Source organism: Vigna radiata, chromosome 5, assembly GCF_000741045.1.
Source record: "Vigna radiata var. radiata cultivar VC1973A chromosome 5, Vradiata_ver6, whole genome shotgun sequence".
In the NCBI taxonomy this organism is placed as follows: domain Eukaryota; kingdom Viridiplantae; phylum Streptophyta; class Magnoliopsida; order Fabales; family Fabaceae; genus Vigna; species Vigna radiata.
Window position 1 is genome coordinate 22,194,527 of NC_028355.1, and position 24,781 is coordinate 22,219,307.

The window sequence follows — 24,781 nt, forward strand, 5'->3', positions numbered from 1 at the left end:
ATACACCGTTTTTTTTATTGAAAAAATGTTTGTTGTTAGTAATAGCTAAAAATTATTTGCATCATATATATATATATATATATATATATATATATATATATATATATATATATATATATATATATATATATATATATATAATGCATTTTGTCATTTTAAAAGACAGGAAATGGGATATTTAAACAAATAAATGATTAGGTAATGGAATTGGTTAATGTGAAGTAGGGTTATAGTTTTTTTTTGGTGTGATAATAATATAATCAAAATTTTAAATTGTTTTAATTGACTCATATTTTTTTATAAAAATGTGTATATTTTTATAAAGAAAATATAATTTAATTAAGACATTTTAAAATTTAAGAATCTATTTTCATATAAATATTAGAATTAAAGAAGGATTTAAACCTATAATAACTCGCTTAAATTCAGTTACTCACAACAAAGTCTAATCCTACTTTTACAATTTTCTTACAAAAGCTCTTTTGAAAGGATAAAAAGATAGTATCCTTAAGGTTAAACTCCTTCGAAAGTCTTTATTTACGTAAGTTTTTCCCAGTTTTATCTCCGTCTTTTTTTTTTTACCAATTTGATCCTTTATAGTGAATAATTGACTCAATTAAGTCTTCGCCGTTAAATAAACTTAACGGTGTTAAATTTTTTATGACTGTGAGAGTGAAGTAGATGTTATTTCAGGTGAAGTAGATGTTATTTCAGTCGTGGCTTGCTGATATACGTGGTTTTTGTTAGTCAAACCTTCTACGTGGCATCTTCTTAAATAAACATTTTAACAATTGGGATTTCTGAAACATTTTTAAAAGCTGCAGATTTTATAAATTTAGGAAAATTAAGAGATTTAGGGTTCTTCGTTGTTGTTGAAGATTGCAATGCAATTTTCTGAATGGATTTGATGATGGATTTAGGATGTGAGGAATTAGGAATTTAGGTTCGTTCTTCATGGATTAAAATTGGCAAACAGTGGGTTCTTCACAGTGTTTGAAGAGGCAAGATGGAAGTGGCAAATCCATCACCATTCCTTCGAAAAATTGGCAAAGGGAGGAAGAACCCTCCTATCGAAAAATAAAGCTCGATGGTTCCTCGGCGAATCCATCACCATTCCTTCAATTTCTGCTGTCGCACCATAAAACGTGTTGTCGCCGCACTGCCATTCCACCTCAAGAAACACACTGAGAGAAGTCGGTCTGACGTCGCCATCCCTACGCAGCCACCACCACTTCCGTCGATGCTCCAGAACCACCATGGCCTTCTTCTTCTTAGACTCTNTCTGTAACCCTCTAGAGGCCACCCACAGCAGCGCCGAAGATGATTGAATTCTTCATAATTCAAAGTAAACTCCCAGAAACTCCATGTGGGTACCCAAAATCTTCAAATGTCGCTTTGAAGCTGAGGATGACGAATCAACNTCTAAAGCAAAGGCACGATTGTGATTCTTGATGGTTACGAAATGAAAATTTTGGGGTTTAGGATTTCCAGAATCGCTAATTGGGAATTTAGGGTTTTTAAGTTAAAATTGGAATTTTTGGTTTGAGAATTCTTTTTAGGAGTTGTGATCTTGTTTCTCAAATTAAGTTTGAGGTTCGAATTCTGGTTTGAAAAATCTTGTTTCTTGATTTGGTTGTGTTTTTGTTTGGGATTTGAAATTGTTTATGGTGGTTTCCACCTTTAAAGTGGCCTGCAATGGTAGATGGGTTCTAACTGAACTTTGTTGCAAAGAGAAAAGTATTATTAAAAATAAGATAAATAGAATTTAAAAATAATATTTTAAGTGTGTTCAAATAATGATAATACAAGAAAATATTATTAAACCACGCATGACGCAATGAGCAAGCCACATTTTAAATAGTAACATGTCACCTTCACAAGTCAGCAAAAATTTGACGGGGTTAACTTCATTTAACTGCGAGGACTTAATTGAGTCAATTATTCACTTTAAAGGATCAAATTGAAAAAAAGAAAAAGACGGGGATGAAACTGGGAAAAACTTACGTAAATAGGGATCTTCGAAGGGGTTTAACCTATAGTTTAGTACGATTTAGTATAGTTTAGTTCAATCCAATTTAATAAAACAAAAAACAGCTTACTTCAGTTTGTTTGAACGGTTTTACAGTTCAGTTCAATTTAAAAAAATTAATTTTTAGTTCAGTACAGATTTTAGTAATACAGTACAGTTCAATTCTATTTGTCTATTCATAAGTATTGTTGTTTAATTTTAAGAATTTATGTTAATATATATTATATTACGTTTAATTTCTTATATTTTAATGTTTCTTATTTGAATCAATTATGTTACCCTGCAGTACACTCCTGGATGTTTTAACTTTTAATATTTGTTATGTATAAGAAAGGAAATATTAGGGAAAATATTAAGATGAAAAGAAATTAAAAGAGGTAAAACGTGGTCCCTGGTGATGCCAAATTCAATATTGTCACGCTAAAACTAGACTAACAGCATGCAGTTTGCAGAAAGGTTAAAACCACTTAGGCATCCTTGTTTTCGTAAGGCCTAATGAAAACAGGACGCCTAAGTGGTTTTAACCTATCCTTAAATATTACAGTTAAATAAGTGATTTATTTTTTTTCTAACAGTTTTTTATCTCACCATAGGAGGTTAGGTATTTTGGTAACCGAAAAGTTTAATTACAGTTGGCATATCTAATGTATTGGCTAAACAACAGTTGACTATGAACTGTAGTACAGCTCACCCATTTCATTCTTATTTCTCCCATTCCAATAATGTGTTAAATCAAAATTACACTCAAATTCTTCATCATAATTTCAATGGTTCAAAATCACAATTCCTATCATTTTCCTCTGTTATACTGTCATTAAAGTAGTGTTTGACCAATCTATCTGTAATATTTTCTGAGACTTGTGTAGTTTTCCTTCCATACATAACATATGGCATGATGGTGGATGGTCAAACCCTCACTCACTTCATTAGGTTATTTGTCATAAACAAACATTAATAATATATGAAGATAGATGGTTAAATTTGAGATTATGATTGGAACAGTAAAGATTTCACAAAAATAGTAAATTATGAAATTGTGACATTAATAATAAAATGAAACGGTATCTTATGTTTAGTGTTTATTTGAACTAAATTATTCATAGGAAAAAGTAAACATGTAGATGAACCAACTATTTAAAAATATATATACTATTTATAATTTTGTTTGATAATTCTAATAATTTTATAATTTCGTTCAACAACCCTAACAAATTTATCATGATCACGCATTCAATTTAAATAACAAATATTACGTAAAACCATAAGATATTTTAACTTAAAAGTTAACTTTCCATTTTAACTACAATAACATATATGAGAACGAGGTTTAAGCAGGATCCAATTTGTAAATAAGAAGTAAATTTTTGTATATCTAAAGAAAAAAGAAAAAGGTAAATTTTTAAAATTAGGATAATTTGATATATATTCTATAAAAAAAAATCGTTATAACCACCTATCTTAAATCTCAAATAAATAAATAAATAAATAAATAAATATATATATATATATATATATATATATATATATATATAATTTTTATAAATTACACATCAACCTATCATAATTTTAAAATTTTGCGAGAAAAAGTTAAACGAAAACTTGTTCCTATCACAATCAGAACTTCATATGTTACATCAATTAGCATGGAAGGTGGACCTCAAAGTATAGCATAGGAGTCCTTCCAAGAAATCAAAGAGATACAACTTTTTGGTTTCAATCAACGATACACGCCATTTTATTTTTTATTTTTTATTTCCAGATTTTTTTAAGGTTGCAACTAATCCATGAGTATTGCTTCTTTGGTAGCAACAAATCCTGATAATGCTGCAAAAGAATCTCAACTTTTATATATGAAACTATTGAATAAAAAATTAGGTTGCCTACCATTAACGAGGTTTCTGTGTTTTCAACTGCAACACTGTTCCTGTTTATGTCAGTAACAACTTCCGTCTAGGTTGCTTCATATATAAACCTTTCATTTCCTTCACCAGAAATCCTAATAGATAAAATGCTTTATTTTTCATTAATATTAGAAAAAGACGAACTGCCACATGCAGTGGTACCTACTGGGGAATGCCTAATCATAACTTAAAATCTAAAAATAATGAATTTTCATTTTTTATTTTATTTTAGACGTTGGAAATATCTAACATGAAATATTCATAAATCAAATTTTATACATGCGTGCTTCACTTAATATAACATTTATACATTCATAATTATAACTAAGTTTGAATTATAATCTGTGAAATGTTTCGAATTAAATTACAATTAATATTCTTGTGGATTTCTTAGTTCAAGTACTTTTTTTTTTTTTCTGTTTATAACCTCATTTACTTATAAATGTCTGTTTATGACCAAAACTATTGTTTTCACATTAATAGTCTCAAAAGTCGTTGACAGTGGATTTAATTGATTCGTAGTGTAATTTTTGTATGCTAACTTATAAAAAATAACTATTTTATATATTTTAGATTGATTTATACACATATACTTGAATAAACGGAATAAAAAATAACATATTTTGTTTCTCTTTCTCTATTTTCTTATATCCATCCAAAATTCTCCTCCCGATTCAAGCAATAGAATACTCTGCACATGTTTTCATCCATACTCCCAGAGAAAAAATGTGAACGGAATTTAATGCTGCGTCACCTTTGATAATCGGAACTTCTGAAAACAACCCAATTACAAGTGTTGCATCACCCTACTACTGTTTTACACTGTGTGGACCTTTCGGTTGTAGGGCACGTGCTGGTGGGCCTCCAGCCGAACACTAATGTCAATACCACTTCTATTTCAACAAACTCATTCCCAACAAAAAAATTTGTTTAATTATAAATATACATATTAAGTTATTTTATAATAAATGAAATCATTAAAAAAATAATTTTAACTTATAAAAGAAGTCATGACATCTTTTATTTTAAAAATATTTATCACATAATAAGTTAGTGCATGGGTTTTTGAACTCTCACCATTTTCATCTATTTGTTTGATTACTGACTAAGCTACACTGCTGTCATTTTCAATGCACGTGACAACATGAATAGTGCATGATATATTCATGTAGATAAAGATCTGTAAATATAAACCTATAAAAAATGGTGGGTCATGGCTTAGCTACAAGTTGATCAATTTTTGTTCTCTATACACGTGTTCCTATGTATACTAGAAAGTGACTATTGTGCGAGTAGCTACTAACTACTACAATCACTCGTAATTTATACCAGCAAAACAAAACAAACAACGTAAGGATATTTCGGACTATTCAAGTTAATTATATATTTTTAGAGTACAAACTTAAAAGAATATGTCGATTATAATCACAACCTTGGGTGTTGAATAGTGATGCAATAAAAAAATAATTGATGGATAAGATGCTCAAATAAACATCTGGTACGAGTTTACCCGAAAAAGAATCCAGAGTTTTGAAGCTTCTTTCTTCCAAAGATTTTTGTAAAGACACGATGTCGTTGCTAAAGGTGAAGGGTTATAATTGAACTTTACCAATAAACAATCTTAATTAATTGGATATGTACCTTTTGATCACAGTCTTTAGAAGTGCTAAATAAAAGTGATTAATGAAACTTGACCGTGAACAAGGGGTTTGTGTTGGTATATCGAGATGATGGTAGATTCATCAATTATATAAGAAATTAACATTACTCATAATACAAAATTTAAAAATAATAAATTAATATTTTTTATTTTTTTTATATGGTGTGTTATTTTCTTATTTTTATCTATTATGGTTTAAATGTGGAAAAGGTTGAGATTTGGCAGGAACATAACAAGCTTTATAAAGATCGTTGTACCTTTGAATGTCAAGGTTGTAGATCTTCATTAGACGCTGTTGTTTGGTCTTGAACCTGCTTTGGAAATAGCCCTGGAAGGTGGGTTCTGTTGATGTCCTTAGGAAGAACATGTATGCCAAAGAGAAAGTAAGCCTCATGGGCTCTATCACATCCCAGTCCAGTTCCAGAAAGTAGAGTATTACTCCCTTCACCACCACTTAGTGTTTCCTGCACCTCCCCAATTGTTTTTATTTCCAAAACTAACCCTATGTACATATTTATTTTTTACTTTCACCTATTTTAATCTAAAACCCTGATCTCTTTCCTATTCCCTTTTTCACTAACGCAGTACCTCCACACCCTGACATAACCTTTCATTTCTCCCTTTCACTGTCTTCTTCCTTTCTTCCTTTCTTCTTCTTACCTCTCTTATTTTTTATTTCCGTTTCCTCCTCCATCCATTGTCACTGACTCATGTGATAGATCTGATGATCAAGGTTTGTTTATGGAGTACAACATTGTCGATGTTAACCAGGATGTGAAGGATGAAACTGAAGAAGATGAAGAGTTCCGGGGAAGTGGCTCGATGATTGGCTCTGAAGGGGTTTCCGAGCTCGACTCAATTTCTAGTTCTGCTGGTGAGCTCCAAGGGGAAGAACTCAAAGAAGTTAAACCATAGCTGATGGAAGCAGGGACACATATCGTTCCTGATGTTACTGAGGCACAAGCTGAAGAATCCGAGAAACCTGTAACAGGACAGGTAGCTGTGTTGGAAGTTGATAATGTATTTTTCGGTATTCAGTTGATAATGTAGTCCTCAAATCTCTATTGTGATATGCTGTGAGCGCTGGAACAAGGGTAAAAAATTAAGGTTTTTAATTAAAAGTATAAAAAGTGATAGGTAAAAGTAAAAAAAAAAAAAAATAATCTAAGGATATTTTTGGAAAAACAAAGTTGGGAGGTGCATGAAGAAAGCTGTGGTGGTGGAGGGAGCATCTCTCCTTGTATAGAAGATAAGTGAGGGCCCGGCCCATGTTGGAAGAAGTTACAGATAGAGAGTGAGATGAATGGTGGCATTAGGTGGCCTTTTGGTGAGTGTGAGAGTCATTGGATTCTTTTTCTTAACGGTAAACAAAGCAACACAACCTCCATACAATTCAACAAACAAAAGCAAGGCCAATTCTCACAACAAACCCACACATCCAATTCCTTTAACGTTACTGAACAGTAGTGAGTGTGACCTTTCGCCTAAGCTAAACTTCAATCTTACTCTCTTCCCTTTTTTTCAGGATATATATTCAAATATTCATCTCATCCTCCAAAATCAAAATTCCAAATCAAATCCAACAAACAAACAAACACTTACAATGCCCGAACCGCGACCCGCTCTGAAACCCGCCGGAAACGTGCCCAAACACGAGAACCAGAACCACGTAAAGACTCCACAGCGCTTGAGAAACCTGGCACCACAAATTCCAAATGTCGTTGCGCAAAGCACCGTGTCTTTGGACAGCACGTGTTCCTCGGATTCGTGTTCAAGCAACTCACCGACCAAAACGGTGAATCCCTCAACTGCAAGCAGAAGAAGCGTTAACCGTAACGGGTTTAAGCCGGTTAGGGTTGTGCCCGACGCCGTGGACGTAGCCACTACTGTGTCTCCGCCTCCCAAGAGATGTGAATGGATCACTCAACATTCTGGTAAGCGTACCTCGCCCACACACATAACAGAGAACAGAATTGAATTTTCATTTTCTTCTTCAGTGTTAAAGTCACCGCTCTTCTTTATTCATGAATGGTGAGAATCTGAAACTGCATGTAACCAAATTTCAAGGCTTAAAACATGTATGGGTTTTGATTTATCTCCTTATAATTTTCATTAAATGTATCGCTTTTAATTTTCTATAAACTTTTTTTTTTTATTTTCATCTTACCAAATTTTTAAATCGATATTTCTCCATTAGATTATTTTTATATAGATAGATAGTATTAATTTTAAAATATTTAAGATTTTTTTTTAAATGTCTTATACTAAACTCATGTTACAATATAATAATATCTAATTCAACACATAAATCAATTAATCAGTATAATAATTTTAGAAATAATCATTTTTGTGGAGATTAAAGTAAAAAAAAATAAAAAAATAAAAAACTCGAACATATTTAAGCCAATTTTTAATCAGATTAACGCGCTCTTGTTTGCCGGATTTTCTAAGTATTTGGTACATATCAGAGTAGTATTAGGGTCACCGATTTTTCACCATAATGTTTAAATTTTATTTTGAATAGTCAACTTATTCTAAAAGTAGTCTTTAATTTTAATTTGTGACCAAAATACCCTTCTTACAAAAAGTTAGAGCTTGAAAAAAAGGAAGTGTTGGAAGCAATTTGATGTAACAGCATGAACTCTTTAGGAATTTGGTAAAACATGAACGAATTCGATGACTTTTCGTTACATTACTTAATTTTTAATTAATTTTCTTATTTATTATTTTTTAAAAAATTGAATCTGTTCGTTCAATACATAAAAATTAAAAAGTTACTTAACCCTCCCATCAAAGATACTTTTACTATTAGAATTACAATATTTAGAAGAAATTTCGAGATATAAATTTAGTGATATTCATTGAAGAATAATATCATAATATATACAATGATATGTGTATATACACATAAGACTTTATAATATATATATTGTAAACGTCTGTCGAGTAATGCCATAGTCATTACGCTTGTGATGGTATTTATGGTCGAAAATTGGTTTTGATCGGTAGTAGTTATTACATGTCATTTATTTACATGAGAGTATAGTAATGATTAAATAGTTAAAACTATAAAAAATAATTATTAAATCTATTTAATATTTTTACTTTCAAATAACAAAGATTCTTTCTAAATTTATTCTCAAATTGTATTCATGGAAAATTATCTTTTTATGTAAAGACAAATAATATTTGTAAAATAGTAACATTAAATAAATTAAAATGGTTTACATTTAAATAAACTAAGGATAACCCTTGTTATTCTTAAGTTCAGAGAATAACGAAAGAAAAAAATAAAAGCTATAACATCTTTATTTCCTGGGCAGTGATGAAATGGGTGTCTGGATTAAACTAATTTCTAAAATCTGAAAATCTTCATCTTTTTCTCCTAGCATCATCACAAATCATAGAGCATGGTCTGCTGTAACAACTACTGTTTTAAGTATGGACATTAAGTCACATTACGGTACTCCTTCTTAAAGTGTTTGTCTTGAACTTTATTGCTCATACCACACCTTTATGAATCTCGTTAATGAGGGCGGTGGAAATAGGCTTTTATTTTTTTGTTCAACTAACTTTCCATGCATGTGCTTCTGCATAGCTAAAAACTCAGTTAGAATTCCCCCAATGGAGTTACGTAGAAATGCATCTGAAAGTACATAATTTGATCTTGTTTTCTAGTTGCTTATTCTAGTTTTTCTGTCTGTGTTTGTAAACCTTTTTGTATGTGATAGTTGTTGGAAGTCTCACGTCGATTATAAGTAAGGTCAATTCAGTTTATATAAACGAGTGTAAATCTCATCTTATAAACCGATTTTGTGGAGTTAAGTTAGACTTAAAGTCCATTTCTAATATGGTATTAGAGTCTTCATTTTAATAAATTAAAAAGTATGGATATAAGTTATATAAAAATGAGTGTTTGTATCACTTATCAATTACTCCATATTGCTATTACCTTATTCCATTGATACTTACCTTCTCAAGCAATGGTATTTCCTTCTGAACAGACCCCCTTTACACTGCTTTCCATGATGAAGAATGGGGTGTTCCAGTTAACAATGATAGAAAGCTCTTTGAGCTTCTGGTATTTTCACAAGCATTGGCAGAACATCGTTGGCCAATAATTCTTAACCAGAGAGACATATTCAGGCATGTCTAAATCAGCTAAATTTTTATAATTAACCTGACACTTTATTTGAATATGTATTATCTGACTCCTAGTATTTTAACATATGCCGCAGGAATCTTTTTGAAAATTTTGACCCATCATCAGTTGCACAGTTTACTGAAAAGAAATTGCTAACACTCAAAATAAACGACAGCTCATTGTTATCAGAGCCAAAGCTCCGTGCCATTGTGGAAAATGCGAAACAATTACTTAAGGTAACTTTTAATGCTGCTTTTCAAGCAAAATACATTGGAACTTTCTAAATGAGTGGAGATTTTGAATTTTAGTGAGGAAAGTCGGAACTAATGCATCTCAAAACGACATGGTTAATGATTTATTCATTATAGGTTCAGCAGGAGTTTGGCTCGTTCAGCAATTACTGCTGGAGATTTGTTAACCACAAACCGATAAGAAATGAATTCAGATATGGACGTCAAGTACCAGTGAAGACTCCAAAAGCAGAAGTCATAAGCAAGGACATGATGCGTAGAGGTTTTCAGTGTGTGGGACCGACTGTGATTTATTCGTTCATGCAAGTAGCAGGACTTGTTAATGACCATCTCTTGACATGTTTCAGGAACCAAGAATGCAATGTCACAACCAAAAAGGAATTTAAAACCGAGGTTAAGAAGAATAAGGTACAAAATAAAACTTCGGAGCTGACATAAACAAAATCACTGAAGACATGGACCATTTTTTTCTTGTAATTGTATTGTACGCTAATCTGTCTGTATCACCTAATCTAACCAGAAAATAATAGGCCCCATCTTGTTATTGGTGTTCCCATGTGAAGGTGCATGCTTCTTTGACTACATTTAGTTGATAAGTTGTTGTTCTGTTCCGCTGTTCTGTGTAATCAATTTCCAACTCAGTATTGTCACCATGTAGAATTCATAATGCAATGCTCCCATGTCCACTATATTTTCATATTCATCGACATTTTTTGAGTAATATCATCATTTATAACCTAATCGATAATAAGGGAGGATTGTTAGAAACTCCCATCTCAGGGGGGCTTTTGCACTGGTCCTTCGTCTGCGTCCTTGCCTTGCCTGTCATGGGGTTCCTCGGGCAATTTTCTGACTTATCCTCATTCACTTCACAAACCGATATTATGTTTGGAAATGAACTAGTTTGAGAAAATATATTTTTTCAAGATACTTCAATTTTGATAATCTCCATAATAATAAGTACGAAATCTGTGAAGTGGTTAATGGTCACCTATCTTAGAAGTTGGGTTCTGTGTTTCTGACAGACTAGAATCAGATTGGAATCAAGTCCATCAAAGAAGACAATCTGATTGCATTGTTTTTGCTAAACATGGATTTCTGACCATTTTAATTGTTCTAGGAAGAAACTGCGCCAAAGTAACTATGCAAACACCGTATGTTTGGATAGATAGGAAGGGTGAGGAGAAAAGATGCAATATTAAACACAGTTAACCATATGAAATAACTTATGGATTCTGAATTTATTTATTTATATTTTTAAAAACTGCAATCCTTTAAAATATAAATAAAATTGATATCATAAAAAGAATAAGTAAAATGAGAGTCTTGATTTGCAAATAATAGTTGTAATCATAAAGTGCCCTGACGTCTGATACTTGCCGATCGCAGTAACAAGTATGTGATTACATACGAACTGCTATTTGCAGCTAGAGAGCATCGCCATTTACTACCAATTACTTGAGTCTCAAGTTTCAACACCCCAATATTGAAGGAACAATTGTAGGGTCTATCACGTCCGTACCCTCTCAATTTAGCATATCCCGCACGAAACAGTTTTGCTTGTGGCCTAAGCAAGCGTCTTCCCGCTTCCTAGTGTGAGCTCCAAATCATCCAATCCACCTTCATGAATCCTCTCCCCAACCCAGGGCTTCACCTGCACTCCAAATTGGACTTCTGAGTTTCTCATCTCTTGGATACGGTTATCAGGGTGGTTAAGGTTGTGCTTGTGCTGCTGACTCGCAACAGGTTTGATAAAGTTCAAGGTGGGAGAGACAGGCACTGCAGAAACAGAAGGTCCAAATGCTTGGAAGTTCAACCACTGGCCAGACTCAACAGTGGAGGTATCAGACTCGTCACATTCGGGAATAGTGGGCGGGGCATGAAGGTGGCGGTGTGTGGGGCTAGCCGGGGCAGAAGCCGCAAAGAAAGGGTGGTTTTGATGGTGGTGGTGATGGTGGTTGAAGGATGATGCCATGGAGGCTTTGACAATGGAGTCCCATGTTGGGATTGGTTTGGGGTTTCTTGAAGTTGGCGAGGACAAAGGCGGGGTCACAGGGGCGCTATTTGATATCCTCAGAGGAGGGAGAGAAGCAGAGAACGAATGTCGAATATAGGGAATCAAAGTTGACGCATTGTTGTCATCCATACGAGAGGGGCTCGGGAAAGAGGAGGAGGAGGGGCTCACTTGGTAGGAAGGAATTGGACTCGGAAATGACGACGAGAGGGGACTCGGATTTTGGGATGAAAAAGGGGTGTTTCTAGTTGAGGTGCCAACACCATCTGGAAGTGGTGCCCTGCATCCCTATTTCACAAATATGATCATACCCGCGAACCAAATCAGTACATACAAAATTTGTACTAAATATATATATATAAACAAGAAGAGCAAACATATATAAATCTGCACTATACATCCCAATTTTGCTCAATTACACCACCACATTTGGTGTGCCTTTAAGATTTGCACCATTCACTCTTAGTAAAAATAGATTATGAAATTAAGCAGTTTATTTTAATTGTTTTTATCTCAAAATTAGCAATTTTTGTATCAATTTTTATTCTATGCAAAATTTAACCAAAAAAAAAAGTTTCAACTCAATCAAATTTCAAGTCAACATCAATTCTTCTATTTGTAAAACAAAACACACAAATTGCTCAAAATCACCTTTATTCCAATTTGAGAGTGATTATTCTAGTTCTAGTATGTTAAGCATTTAATTGTGATTATTGTAAACAATTAAGCATGAATCCAAGCAGACACATATTGGTTGAGGAAATATTTCCTTACTGGTTCATATATTACCTAATCGGACCAAAGTACAACACATTCTTCTCTCTCATTTACCATTAAACAGATAAATAAATAAAAACTGACAGTGAGGCTTCATTAGAATCAAACAGTAAAAATCAAAATAAGCTAGATCTCCTTAAAATTAAGCATGTTGAGAAGAAGAAAAGAAAGAATACCTTGCGATATGTTGTACCATCTTCTTCAACAGTCCAGCCAGCTTCGGCACAGAGAGCCTTCAAAACCTCGTTGTTGTCGCAATGTTTGGGCAAATTGTAGTTCCCCTGAGCACGGAGGCCAGTGTATATCTTGGCTGCTATGGCTCTTCTCCGCCTCTCTCTCCTCCTGTTGTTCTCTCTTTCCCTCCAGGATGGTTTCCGCCGATTGGCCACCGCCGCCGACGTTGCTCCGTCGGAAGTCATTGCTAGTTCCGCCAGTGTGTGGCACCCGATCTAAAGAAAGACAGAGAAACTCACGAGGAATGCGGTGCTTCCACTTCTTGTTATTGTTGAAGAATAGAAGCTGTTCTCTCCTCTTAGAAGCTAGTTGTGGGGATATTATAAGATGCGGAAACCCTCACCGAATATCTTGAAGGCCACGCGTATCAGCACCGTTAAAGGATGAGGGCGTGATTGACAAGGTAGACGCGATAAAAGGCATGGTGGTGCGAAGGGCTTGCATAACATGTGCACTGCCTTTTGATCACCTAATTATTAGTGAGTGTGGGGCCCACATATGGCCTTAGCTCACCTCTACTGAAACTAAGGCGTTTCAAAGTGGTTATGGATGATGGCATGGCACAATGCATGATGTGATGCACCTTCCGAATTTCGATGCTGTTGCCAAACGCTTTTGCCTTTGCCTTTTCTTTTCCTTCTCTCCCACCTTTTTCTTTTTTCAGTTTCTCTTCTCAACTTTAACGTAACGGGTCAAACATTCAACACACAAAGAAACGTTATATCACCATGTGGAGACCCGACCCGGATTCGGCGTGAAGAAGTTTGGCACAGGCATGAATATAACTATGTCCCCAAACCCACTAAAGCATTGTCTATTTTTGTTTTTTTCTTTCTTGTTTTTCTTCTTAGTATTAAATATTCTTTTTGCATTTTTTTATGTGGTTGAATTCAATGCAATGCAACCATTATTTTGTAATCACATTAAATTTTAATAAGTTCTAATTATTAGTGGTCAGTTTTGTTTATATGAAATTATCTGATTTTTTTTACTTCAATTATTGATGACTCCTACTGTCCTAATACTGGAGATGAAAACTCTTGCACAATACTGAAATGCTAAAATACAAGTGGTGGATGGCAGGGCAAGTTGATCTTTGTCGCATTATCACTGCCAGAGAAATTATTACTACCAGAGAAAGTGAGATTTTTTTTTTTTTTTTAAATAAGATAACTGTGAGAGAAAAATGAAGAAGGTGAAAAAAAATAGAGAAGTAATTGATTTAGGAACTTTGTTAAAATAGGTATTATTTTAACTAAATAGGATTTACATAGTTATTGTAAAAGTCAATATCTTTAATTATTTAAGAGTGCATTATTAAATGGAATGTAAAACGGTTCATATTCCTAATGTGTTTCAATTAAATTATAATATTTTTATTAGTATAACAGATATCATATATTGTGGTTATTTTGGGTTTACTTGACAGTTATAAAAATGTAATATTATATACATATATAAAGAAAGATTAATTGTATAGATATTATAAGTAATATTTTTAATTTGATAATAGATTAAATTAAAAATATAAAATTTTAAAGGTAATCAATCAAAGTTACACAAAAAATTGTGATCTTTTATAAAGACAGAAAGTAATTTCTATTATTTTTTTCTTTTCATCTCTATCAGAAGAGAAACTAAAAAAAAAAATCTAAGATACTCTACGTTTTGAATATCACATACTGATTGTTAATCTTATCACCTTGATCATGTCTAATGATAAATCCAAGTACATTTTCGTATTTTATTTTGAACAAAAAATGGGAAATGGTTAATGTATGGTTGTATTGGAATTTTGGTTTTATATGAGAAACATGTTTTGACCATTGGTACCATGGAAAACAAAAAAATTATATGTTTATACAATAGATTAGACGATTTGAATATTACTGGACATCATTCTTACTCAAATTTTGCAGGATATTAAAATAGTTTGAGATCTACTTTATGATACATTTTCATGTTACTTGATGGAGTTGTTTCTATATTGTATTCTAACAATGCTTGGAACTCGACCAATTTGAAACACATTCATGTCCAATTTCTAGTTGTAAAGAAAAGAGTACAAAGTGAATAGATTTTCATATAACACTTAAGAACAAACTTCTTGATGGCAAATCTTCTTACCAAGGGACTTCCACCTAGGTTTTTCATGAACATTTTTTTTCTCATATAGGTGTTTTACTGTTCAAATAATCCTTGGTTTGGTAGGAGTTAGTCTATGTTTTATGTTCTGTGTTTGCTTTTATGCATGTATACATTGACTTTTGGTTATATACACATATGTTTTATCATTCAGATATTGTACTTTTTGTATTAAAGTTACTCTAACCAAAGGTATTTCATCACCATGTAACTTACATGAGTGTTTTATAGTTGTAAGAATCTTTGATTTGGTAGGAGTTAGTCACTTTTATAGGAGTTAGTCACTTTTATGTGTTTTATGTTCTATGTTTGATTTTGTGTATGTATACATTAACTTTTTGACGTATTTGGTTATATACATGTATTTTTTATTATTCAAATATTACACTTTCTATATTAAGATTATTAAATTGATCTCATCAAAATAAAGTAAGACTATTTAAAAACAAACGTGTATAAATCACTTTTATGTAATGTACCCTACGCAGCCGGCCGGACCTCCAGTCTGATCTCAACGGCCAGAATAACCTGAACCTTGAAGAATTCCACCATTAACGCACGACCGGTATACATAACCGGGCGCAAGTCAGCTTAAGAGCCTAGCCAACTAAGTAGCTAGGCCGGGCATCGCCCGGCCGTAGTCAGTCTTGCCCTGTCTTCGCGAAACGTGAATAACCTAAAACGACGAACCACATTCTGCTATCATGTCCGCATGACTGTCAATAGTCAGGACCAGGTGCAAACCGGTCCGAAGGAAACTGAAGGGTTTACATGGTCGTCAAACCTTCTCTTGTTATACCACAAAGACGACCGTCATATGTCCGGCCGGTGAAGTTCAACGAAAGTCTTACAAGCAGCGTAAAATTAAGGTAAAACCAGATTAACCTCAACAAGCTTGCAATTGGGCCTTGATTAAGATTCCACTAATCACTCGCCCATGGAAAAAACTATAAATAAAAGTCAAAGGTAAGAAGTAGGAGGATACATTTAATGCACATTTATTTCACTCTCTCTCTATCTCTAACCTCTAAAAACTGAACATTGACTTGAGCGTCGGAGTGCTCTTAGCAGGTACCCGACCGGACGTCACTGAAGGACAGCGGAAGCGACGAGCATTCGCCACAGGCGGACGGTGGTTGGAGGGCTCGGATCGTCTTTGCTACCATTCTAAGAAAATTGTTAAAAAAACTTGCAATTAATCAATAATTCTTATGGAAAAAGTCTCTTTAACAACTCATTTTTTACAATTTTTTGACAACGCATACGTGACCGTTTCAAATATTTTTTTAGAATAAATTTAAACAAACCAATAGAATTGTGACACGTGTCCTGTTGTAAAAAAATTGTTAAAAAAGAATTGTTAAAATATCATTGTCCAATTCTTATAGATGGTTGTTTCATTTGTCAATAGTGTCCTCTAGTAGTTAATATGTCTGAGTTAGAGAACCTCAATTCAATAGATCTTTCACTCTAATTTGTTGATGTCACTTCGAAAATACGTGGATTTTAATTAACAGTCATATGTTTGTTAAAAAAATAAGAAACATTAATAACATCTAAAAAATAAAATAAAATTCAAAAAATTATCAAAATCAATACATTCATAGATATAGTACACGGAATAGTTATATGTATTCCTCTATCACGGCAAATTAGAAATAATACTTAACTTTTATAATTAATCAAATGAAAACTAAATTATAGACAATGGAATATAAAATAAATTTGAGTAACATGATACATTATTATCAAACTAGGTTTCCAAATTCAACGAACCAATTATTATACGCAATTATATTTTACACAAATCTTATTTTAATGTAACATAATTTAATTTAATAATATTTATCAATTATAAAAGACATCGTTAAAAATGGAATTTAAAAATAAAGAAATCAATTAAAAGATAGAAGAGATAAAGAATTTTTAAATTAGTTGTTGAAAAAGAAAAACTCAATAGCATTATCGTATATGAAAATAATAATTCTTGTTTATATAATATAAAAAAAATATTAAAATATTTTAGTCAGACTATGTTTGGATTCATAATACAAGGTAAAATGAGAAGCGAGAGAAGTGCAAAGAAACACTATTTAATTTAGTTCATAGATGTCGGAATTATTTCAATGGACAAAAATGAATAATGATTCATTCAATTGTTTTTTTTTTTTAATTCTAATTTCATTTTTCCTTCAATTTGGCACAATTCGATGAATCGCAAGATTATATGACATGTTAACTTTATCAGTATACTTTTTTTCCCCAAGAATAATATATTTAAAATATGAAAAAAAAAAGGTATAAGGAAATTAAAATGTTATAGTTCATCTAAATCCATATTTTATTTTCAAATAACATAATGATATTTTTATTTTATTGCAAATCACACATTTATATTTTGATCCGTATTTGAGAATTTGTACAATGGTGGCAACCAACTAAAGACACCCTGTGTAACCAACAAAATTCTAAGATGGATGGTGATGAACAGCTAAAGTGAACATGTTTGGAAAGATAAATATTCTAAGGATGTTTTTTTATAATAGAGAAAAGAGAGAAACGTGAAATACAATATATTTTATCAGAGCAAGTCAAGAGAAATATAGTATGAATAAATAATATAATTATTCTTGGGTATATAATGATACAGAAAAAACAAATTTAACAATTTTTTTTAACTGGTTCGTTTTAAATATTTTTTTAAAAATGAATTAAAATAAATTAATAAAATAATTACATAAAAAGTTGTTAAAATACGATGATTCAAATGATACTTTCCAGTTTCTTAGTAGCATATAAAATTCAGATTGTATTTTACAGTTGAAATTCACATCCACTCTCTCAGCAGAAAACAGTGTTTATGCTGTCACAAACATTATTTTTATTCCTTCCAACTGCACCTTTTCATGGTAAGTTTGATTTTTCTTCATAAAAAATATGCAATGTCTAGGTTAGCATGAAAAGAAGATCTCAGACATCACAGTTCGGAACTCATGCTTCCCCATGCAACATGATATGCTGCAATTAACATGGAAATTTACCTTTTCACGTGCTTCAATCCTCGTAAAACAAGTCCCGACCAAAATAGTTTGGCACTGAAGCAAATACAAAACTTTATATCATATAAAATGTTAAGGAAAAATAACATTGACCCGATACGAAAAATCACTAATGACAAAAAACTTGTAACATAACAGAGAAAAAAAGAACCGCCGTTGCCAGGGATCGAACCCGGGTCGTCCGCGTGACAGGCGGAAATACTCACCACTATACTACAACAACCTTGTTGATGAATAACCTCAATGAAATTTATATCTACGTAATTACCCAATTTTTTTGGCAACATGTCATCAAATCATGTTGGAAATTTATATACGTACTTGGTGTTACTTTTTAATTAATTTTAAAATTTGATAATATGCAATTTGTTTAATAAAATATAAATTATTGAAGTGAAACTATAAATTAAAAAAAAAAAGTAAAAATAGTGGCTGTAAAATATGATACTGTAAGTAAGTTTAGTAGATTTGAGGGGATTTGATGATAAATTTTTTTTTTATTTGAATAGATTTGAAAGTAACTGAAAGTGAATTTAAAAGTAAATTTTTTTAATCTGTCATATAAATTAAATTTTATACTAATTATCACAAATTTTACTTTCAAATCTACCCTCACTTATCTCTAAATCTATTCAAATAAACAACAACAAAAATTAATTTTTAAATCTTCTCAAATCTGCTCAGAAATTCACTTAAGTAAACAGGACCTAAACGTGAAGTATTAAATTCCAAAGACCGGCAAACATAAGATATTTTTACATCTGTTTTATTGAATGATATCTAACATTAAAGAGATTGTATTGCCTATGATTCTTCGAACTGATTAGGAGTGATGAGATTTGATTTCTACTAATGTAGCTGAACGAAAATTGTAAGATGTGACAGTACAGTGAAGATGAGATGAATCCATTAATTATAGTGCTTAAAGTAATTTTGGACTAAAAAGAGTATTAATAGCAGCTGTTTACCCGTTTTTGGCTCTTGCTAAGATACATATATATTGGATTGCAAGTACAATGTTTTTTCTTTTTTCTTTCTACCGTCTTCATCTTCCTTTCCAAATATTTTCCTCTAATTTTCTTGTGTTTTTATATTTTTAACGATTAAATTGCTTCCATAGATAGACTGTGAAAGATAAAACAGCATAAGCTAAATAAAATTTTGTTCAGTAAATTTTCATTTTCTTTTAAATAAAAATATTATTGAAAAAAAGTTTGCACCAAATAATCAAGTTATCTCTTCCTCTACATTTATACAAATAAATGAGTAAATTAGATACTCAATGTTGTATGTAATCAACATAATCATATTTTTGTTTGTTTACCTTCATAAATTCGCCATAATGAATGTACTAAATTATTTGTTATGTAGTACGTAAATGGTATTTCTCGTTTTAACTTATTAAAACATCTTTAATTCTTTGTATAGTATAAAATGCTTGTACTATTTTTTATTTGATAATTATTTTCATAGTTTCTTAGGACATATATTTCATTACTTATTACTCTTTTATATAATTATTTGATCTTTATAAAGTGTTTTTTTATACTTTAATCTTATATATATATATATATATATATATATATATATATATAATTTTTTCCTTATATTTATGTTAGATAAATAAAAGATGTATCTTTTTAACTATTGATACTTGTTTGTTATATAATGTTTTCTCTGTCTTTTATTTTTTGTAAAAAGTATTATTTAACTAATATTTGCAAGAAATGTTTACAAGCAGGAATGAACATACATTTTATCTTATAAGAATGAGAGGTGACAAAAAATATATATATATTTAGTGGGTGTGATGTTGAAAAAAAAATACTTTAAAATTTTATTTAAAATATAAAAATAAATTCTTAATACATTTCTAGTGTAATTCAAATAGCCTAAGATAAAAAAAAAAAAAAAAAACAGTGTAGCTACACTACTTTTGCAGTCATGCAAAGTTACATAAAACTAAAAAAATAAAAAATAAAAAAGAATATTAGAATAGATTAATAACGTATTCTCGTGTCAAAATAAGTATATTTATCATTAAATAAGCATAAAAAAAGTCAGTACAATAGTTTTATTAATACAACTATGTATACCCTATTATAATATTAAAGAATGTTACAAATAATATATTTTTAAATCTTTATTGTAATAGAAAGATATTATTGCATCATAATTAAAATAATAGAAAGTAAAAGAATTTTCAGATTTTAAAAAATAACGTTTAAATATATTTATTTCTCTCTATATAAACATAGATATACATATACACTAGCAACTACCTCGGTGTCTATTCAGAAAAAGGAAAAACAATTTTAAATTGTATTCAGTTGAAAAACTCAAACCTGGTAGATAACGACAATAATTTCAAACAAAGTGAAATTTTCATTTGAATCTGATTTGAAAACGTTGTTTGACATCAATTTAGGATTAACTATCCGATAAATAAATAATGAGAACATAACTTGAGAAATAGTGATAAGAGTGTATTCAACTTTAATAATATTTTAACATATCATTTTGTAATTAATTTAAAATTATTTAAAAACTAATAATAATTATAAATATCGATATAAATAAATGATTGTCAAATATCGTTATTTATTAACTTATACGATGAAAATTGCAACAATAAAAGTTTTCCAAATTTGACGAAACTCTGATATTTTGAATTGACCACCATTTATAGTCGTGGTGAGACCTTCTGGATAAGCATAAATACTTAGATGAGAGAGACCACAAAATAAGATATTTATTTTTGTTTTTTTTTATTAAATAGGGTTAAGTTAAGTTATTATTATAATTTATGTTATGATGATAAATTGTTTGTGCAGTGGAAAATAAAGGAAAATTCCGTGAAAAATGGTAGGCAGGGACAGAGGGAACAAGAAAGTTGTTGGAAAGTGGGTCCCAGGTGTTTGTTTTGCCATTAGTTGTGTTGGTTTCAACCATTCCTTGGCAATGATCATGCACCTGTCTCTTTCCTACTCATTACACGTGTCTCTATCTCACACCATTCATTCTTTCAAATATCTCCTTCCTTCTTTCTCACACCCACTTCTTCATTCCATCTACTCCATACTTAATGCATTATTACATTATTAGGCCATGCTTCTCTACCACCACTATTTTTCTATATATTAAATAACACACCAATTAAAATAATTTTAGATTTTATAATTTTATTGTTTTTTTTATTGTGAGTAAATTTAACTATTAAAGTTAATAAAAAAATATTCTTAACCAAATTAATTCAAATGTATGTTAACTCCTCAATACTCCTTCTTTTCTTTAAACTGACAACTAATATATATAATTTGAGTTGTATAAACAGAAATTACTTATATAATCTATATTATTAATCTTATTAATAAAGAGGATTGACTTTTTTATATATATAAATTCTTTCCAATTTTACTCTTTAGTAACTACTTTTATTGTTTTAAATGGTTATCTTAATAAAAAAAAAAAATATTTTTCAGTTGTGTTTTTTTAATAATGTTTTTTAAAATCTAAATAAAATTTATTTTTTAATTGTATTTTTAAGTAACTCTTTTTTTTAATTCATAATGAAAAAAACTGTTTACGCAATAAAAAAATTACTTGTAAAAACTATAAAAAAGTATTTTTAATTGTTTTTTTTCTAAAAATTATTTTATGATTTTTATTTTGATAATTAAAAAACATTTTTAAATTTAATAAAAAAAATTGTATAATACAAGAATACTGTACACGTTCATAATACCCTTGTTTTCACTCATAACTAATATTAAAGTTATTTTGTGATAACAAGTTTTTATTAAATCAAACATTTTTTATAGTTCAACTTACTTATTACCTAATGTGTGTAATTATTTTATTTATTTTTACTTTAGGTTATAATCTGTTATATTAATGGCTAGTTTTTTTTTTATCTTCCCGCTTTTCACTATATTTGAATTTATTCTTTATTTGTTTACAGAGAAGAAATATTCTTTACATATTGTTATTGATAATGCCTACTAATAATATCAATAACTCAGTGAAATGATAATATAGTAATAAAATTAGATTAAATTTTTAGTTATTGATAAATTTATATATTTTTAATTAAAATTAAAAATAAAGTGAAAACCAAACTATATTAAATGAGGGTAAAAAAATCTAACTAAAAACCTAAATAAAAATTTAGGAGAATGCGAAACAAAAGTATTGACGTTTTTTTTATGTTTCTCTTTGTTTTGTTTATTCTCACTCAACAATAAAACAATAAAAGCTACTTATTATATTATTAACCACAAAATTGCATAATTTATATTGACGTAACTAACACATTTAACAAAAATATTCACACTTCATTAAAAAATATAATATTTTAATAGCTAGAAATTTTTTTATTATAAATTTAATTAAAATACGTAAATTTATCGTAAATTTAAAGCTTAATTAAACCTAATAATATTATTAAAAAATATTATAAAAGAATAAAAAAAATATAAGTTATAAATTATGATAAAAGGATAGAAAAATATTTTAAATTTAATTACGCTGTAGTATTATGAAATTAAGTTTTGAATTTATTTTACAGATTTTCTAATCAACTAATAATAATCTCAAATTTTGGTTTAGAGCCGTAATTTTGGATGCTTAGGCTTTGTCTGATTGGGTGACTGCTCAATGAAATTTTTTTGGAGGGGTACAAATAGTAAGAGATTCCCTTGACTCTTCTTGTTAGTTTTACCATTTCAGATTCAGATGAAAAAAAAATAATAAAAAGTTAAATCTTCCTCCAAATAATTATCCTAATTCATTTGTACTTATTTTCTAATTATGATATTAGCATATATAATAAATGCTAAAAAAATTCAATTTTCTTTCCTTTCAATTGCTTTTGTATGAAATAATTAAGAAATGCTACAAAAATAATTTAATATCAAAGAAAGCCAAGATCGAATACAAGACTTAAGAGAGTCTTTGACAAAAATAAAAGGTAAATTAGCTTATAAAATTTAAGATTGTGATTAATCTAATGGATGTGTAGTTACATCGTGGGACCCAACATGTGAAAGTGTTATTCATATATATTATTTGTTTGGAATGAGAAAATAATATGCAATTGTTACCTAACAAAACACCTGAAATTTTATTTGTGTTTTTTATTTCCTCTTTTGTAAAAGGGGTATAAATAACATTGTGAAGGATGAGGAGAGACACAAAATGTTTTAATATCATTTGAAGTGAGAAAAATTTTATTCTATGATTTTTTTCTGAACAATTTTGATCTTATTAAAATTTTGTATTTTTTGTGACGATTTTGAAAACTTATCAAATCTCATTGTTTGTGACATTTTTTTTATTTATTTTTATGTCTCTTATGACTTCTACTTATCATAATTTGTATTTTCTAATTCTTCAATGTTATATGATCAATTCTTAATAATATAATTATCTAAATCTCATACATGTTCATATTTGTTGGTGTAATATTATTAATTTCACGCATGACTTCCAAACCTTGATTAGATTCAAAATTCATTAAGACTAATAATAATTTCAATCATTTGTGTCTTTAATTTTTTATGTTTACTCTTTTTTGTCTTTTTGTTTTTCTATTAGAGCTTGTTTGTTTTTTTACTACTTTTAAACTATAATAGAACTTTTTTATTTTTTATGTCTCTTTGATGAAAAAACTATATTGGAGATAAATATAACCTTTACTTCTGAAGAATTTTCTCCATAAACTCCTGGGACAAACATGTATTCTTGATTGCTTATCTTTTGGATATGAGGTTGAGTCTTCTTGTCTATCTAATATGTTTTCAACTGGTCGTTCACAACAAACGTCTTGTTTGTCAAACACTAGTCGTATTTGTCAAAGGTTATTCGGTTCAAATTATAAAAACAATAATTGTATAACTAACGTGTAATCTATCTTCTCACCTTAAACTACTATTTATAATTTTTGTGATAATTTTTTTATTAACATTTACCTAGATATAAACCAAGCATTTGACTAATCGTAATTTAACTTTTAAATATGATTTATAAGTTAATTTGTTTATTAGTTTCTACAATATTTTAAATGTCTAATCTAATAAGATTGACTGTTTGATTAATAATTGACCAAACCGGTATAATATACAACTTCTTATTATGTAAGATATCACTTTATATAAATAAATTATTAGTTTTATATTATTTTATTTTAAACACCTTGAACTCTCTTTAAAAACAAACAATAAATGTTTTTCCCATAATAATTCTTTTAAATGTTGTTTTAAAGATCTCAATCGTATACATGTTAACAAATTGACTCATAAATGATTTAGAGTATATAGTGATACTTGAATTTATTCTCAATTTGAAAGGAATAATAAAGATACATACAGCTTTTATATTTGGTTTATACTTTATTGAATCAATATAATTGTCATCCTTTACAAAAACACCAAAAACAAGTATTTATTTAACAGTAATAATAAGTTATTTTCTACATTGTAATATCATTGACCTTTTCATGTCTAGGATTTATAACAATAGCAACAACCAAACCATTATTTACACTATGACTATACATACAGCTTTGAA

At 29.8% G+C, this 24,781-nt stretch overlaps 2 protein-coding genes and 1 non-coding gene across 3 annotated transcripts; 1 reads left to right on the forward strand and 2 right to left on the reverse strand.

Annotated features, from left to right (window-relative positions):
* Positions 1–5,802: 5,802 nt before the first annotated feature.
* On the forward strand, positions 5,803–11,157 carry LOC106760950. Its single transcript, XM_014644399.2, has 4 exons — positions 5,803–7,524; positions 9,595–9,736; positions 9,829–9,970; positions 10,103–11,157. Exons 1-4 carry the CDS (start codon positions 6,894–6,896, stop codon positions 10,421–10,423), a joined length of 1,236 nt encoding a protein of 411 aa, XP_014499885.2. The 5' UTR covers positions 5,803–6,893; the 3' UTR covers positions 10,424–11,157.
* Positions 11,158–11,296: 139 nt separating this feature from the next.
* Positions 11,297–13,660, reverse strand: LOC106762857 (protein BRASSINAZOLE-RESISTANT 1). Its single transcript, XM_014646947.2, has 2 exons — positions 12,953–13,660; positions 11,297–12,287 (listed from the first exon to the last, which is right to left on the reverse strand). The coding sequence occupies exons 1-2, from the start codon at positions 13,193–13,195 to the stop codon at positions 11,553–11,555; spliced, it is 978 nt and encodes a 325-aa protein (XP_014502433.1). The 5' UTR covers positions 13,196–13,660; the 3' UTR covers positions 11,297–11,552.
* Positions 13,661–18,365: 4,705 nt separating this feature from the next.
* Positions 18,366–18,437, reverse strand: TRNAD-GUC. Its single transcript has one exon. It is a non-coding gene; the product is annotated as a tRNA-Asp (tRNA).
* Positions 18,438–24,781: the final 6,344 nt, after the last annotated feature.

Coding starts and splice junctions, on each gene's coding strand:
- LOC106760950 (XM_014644399.2), top strand. CDS start 6,894: ATGGTGGCATTAGGTGGCCTTTTGGTGAGTGTGAGAGTCATTGGATTC. Junction 9,737..9,828: donor AACCAGAGAGACATATTCAG/GCATGTCTAAAT, acceptor CATATGCCGCAG/GAATCTTTTTGAAAATTTTG. Junction 9,971..10,102: donor ATGCGAAACAATTACTTAAG/GTAACTTTTAAT, acceptor TATTCATTATAG/GTTCAGCAGGAGTTTGGCTC.
- LOC106762857 (XM_014646947.2), bottom strand. CDS start 13,195: ATGACTTCCGACGGAGCAACGTCGGCGGCGGTGGCCAATCGGCGGAAA. Junction 12,288..12,952: donor ATGGTACAACATATCGCAAG/GTATTCTTTCTT, acceptor TTTGTGAAATAG/GGATGCAGGGCACCACTTCC.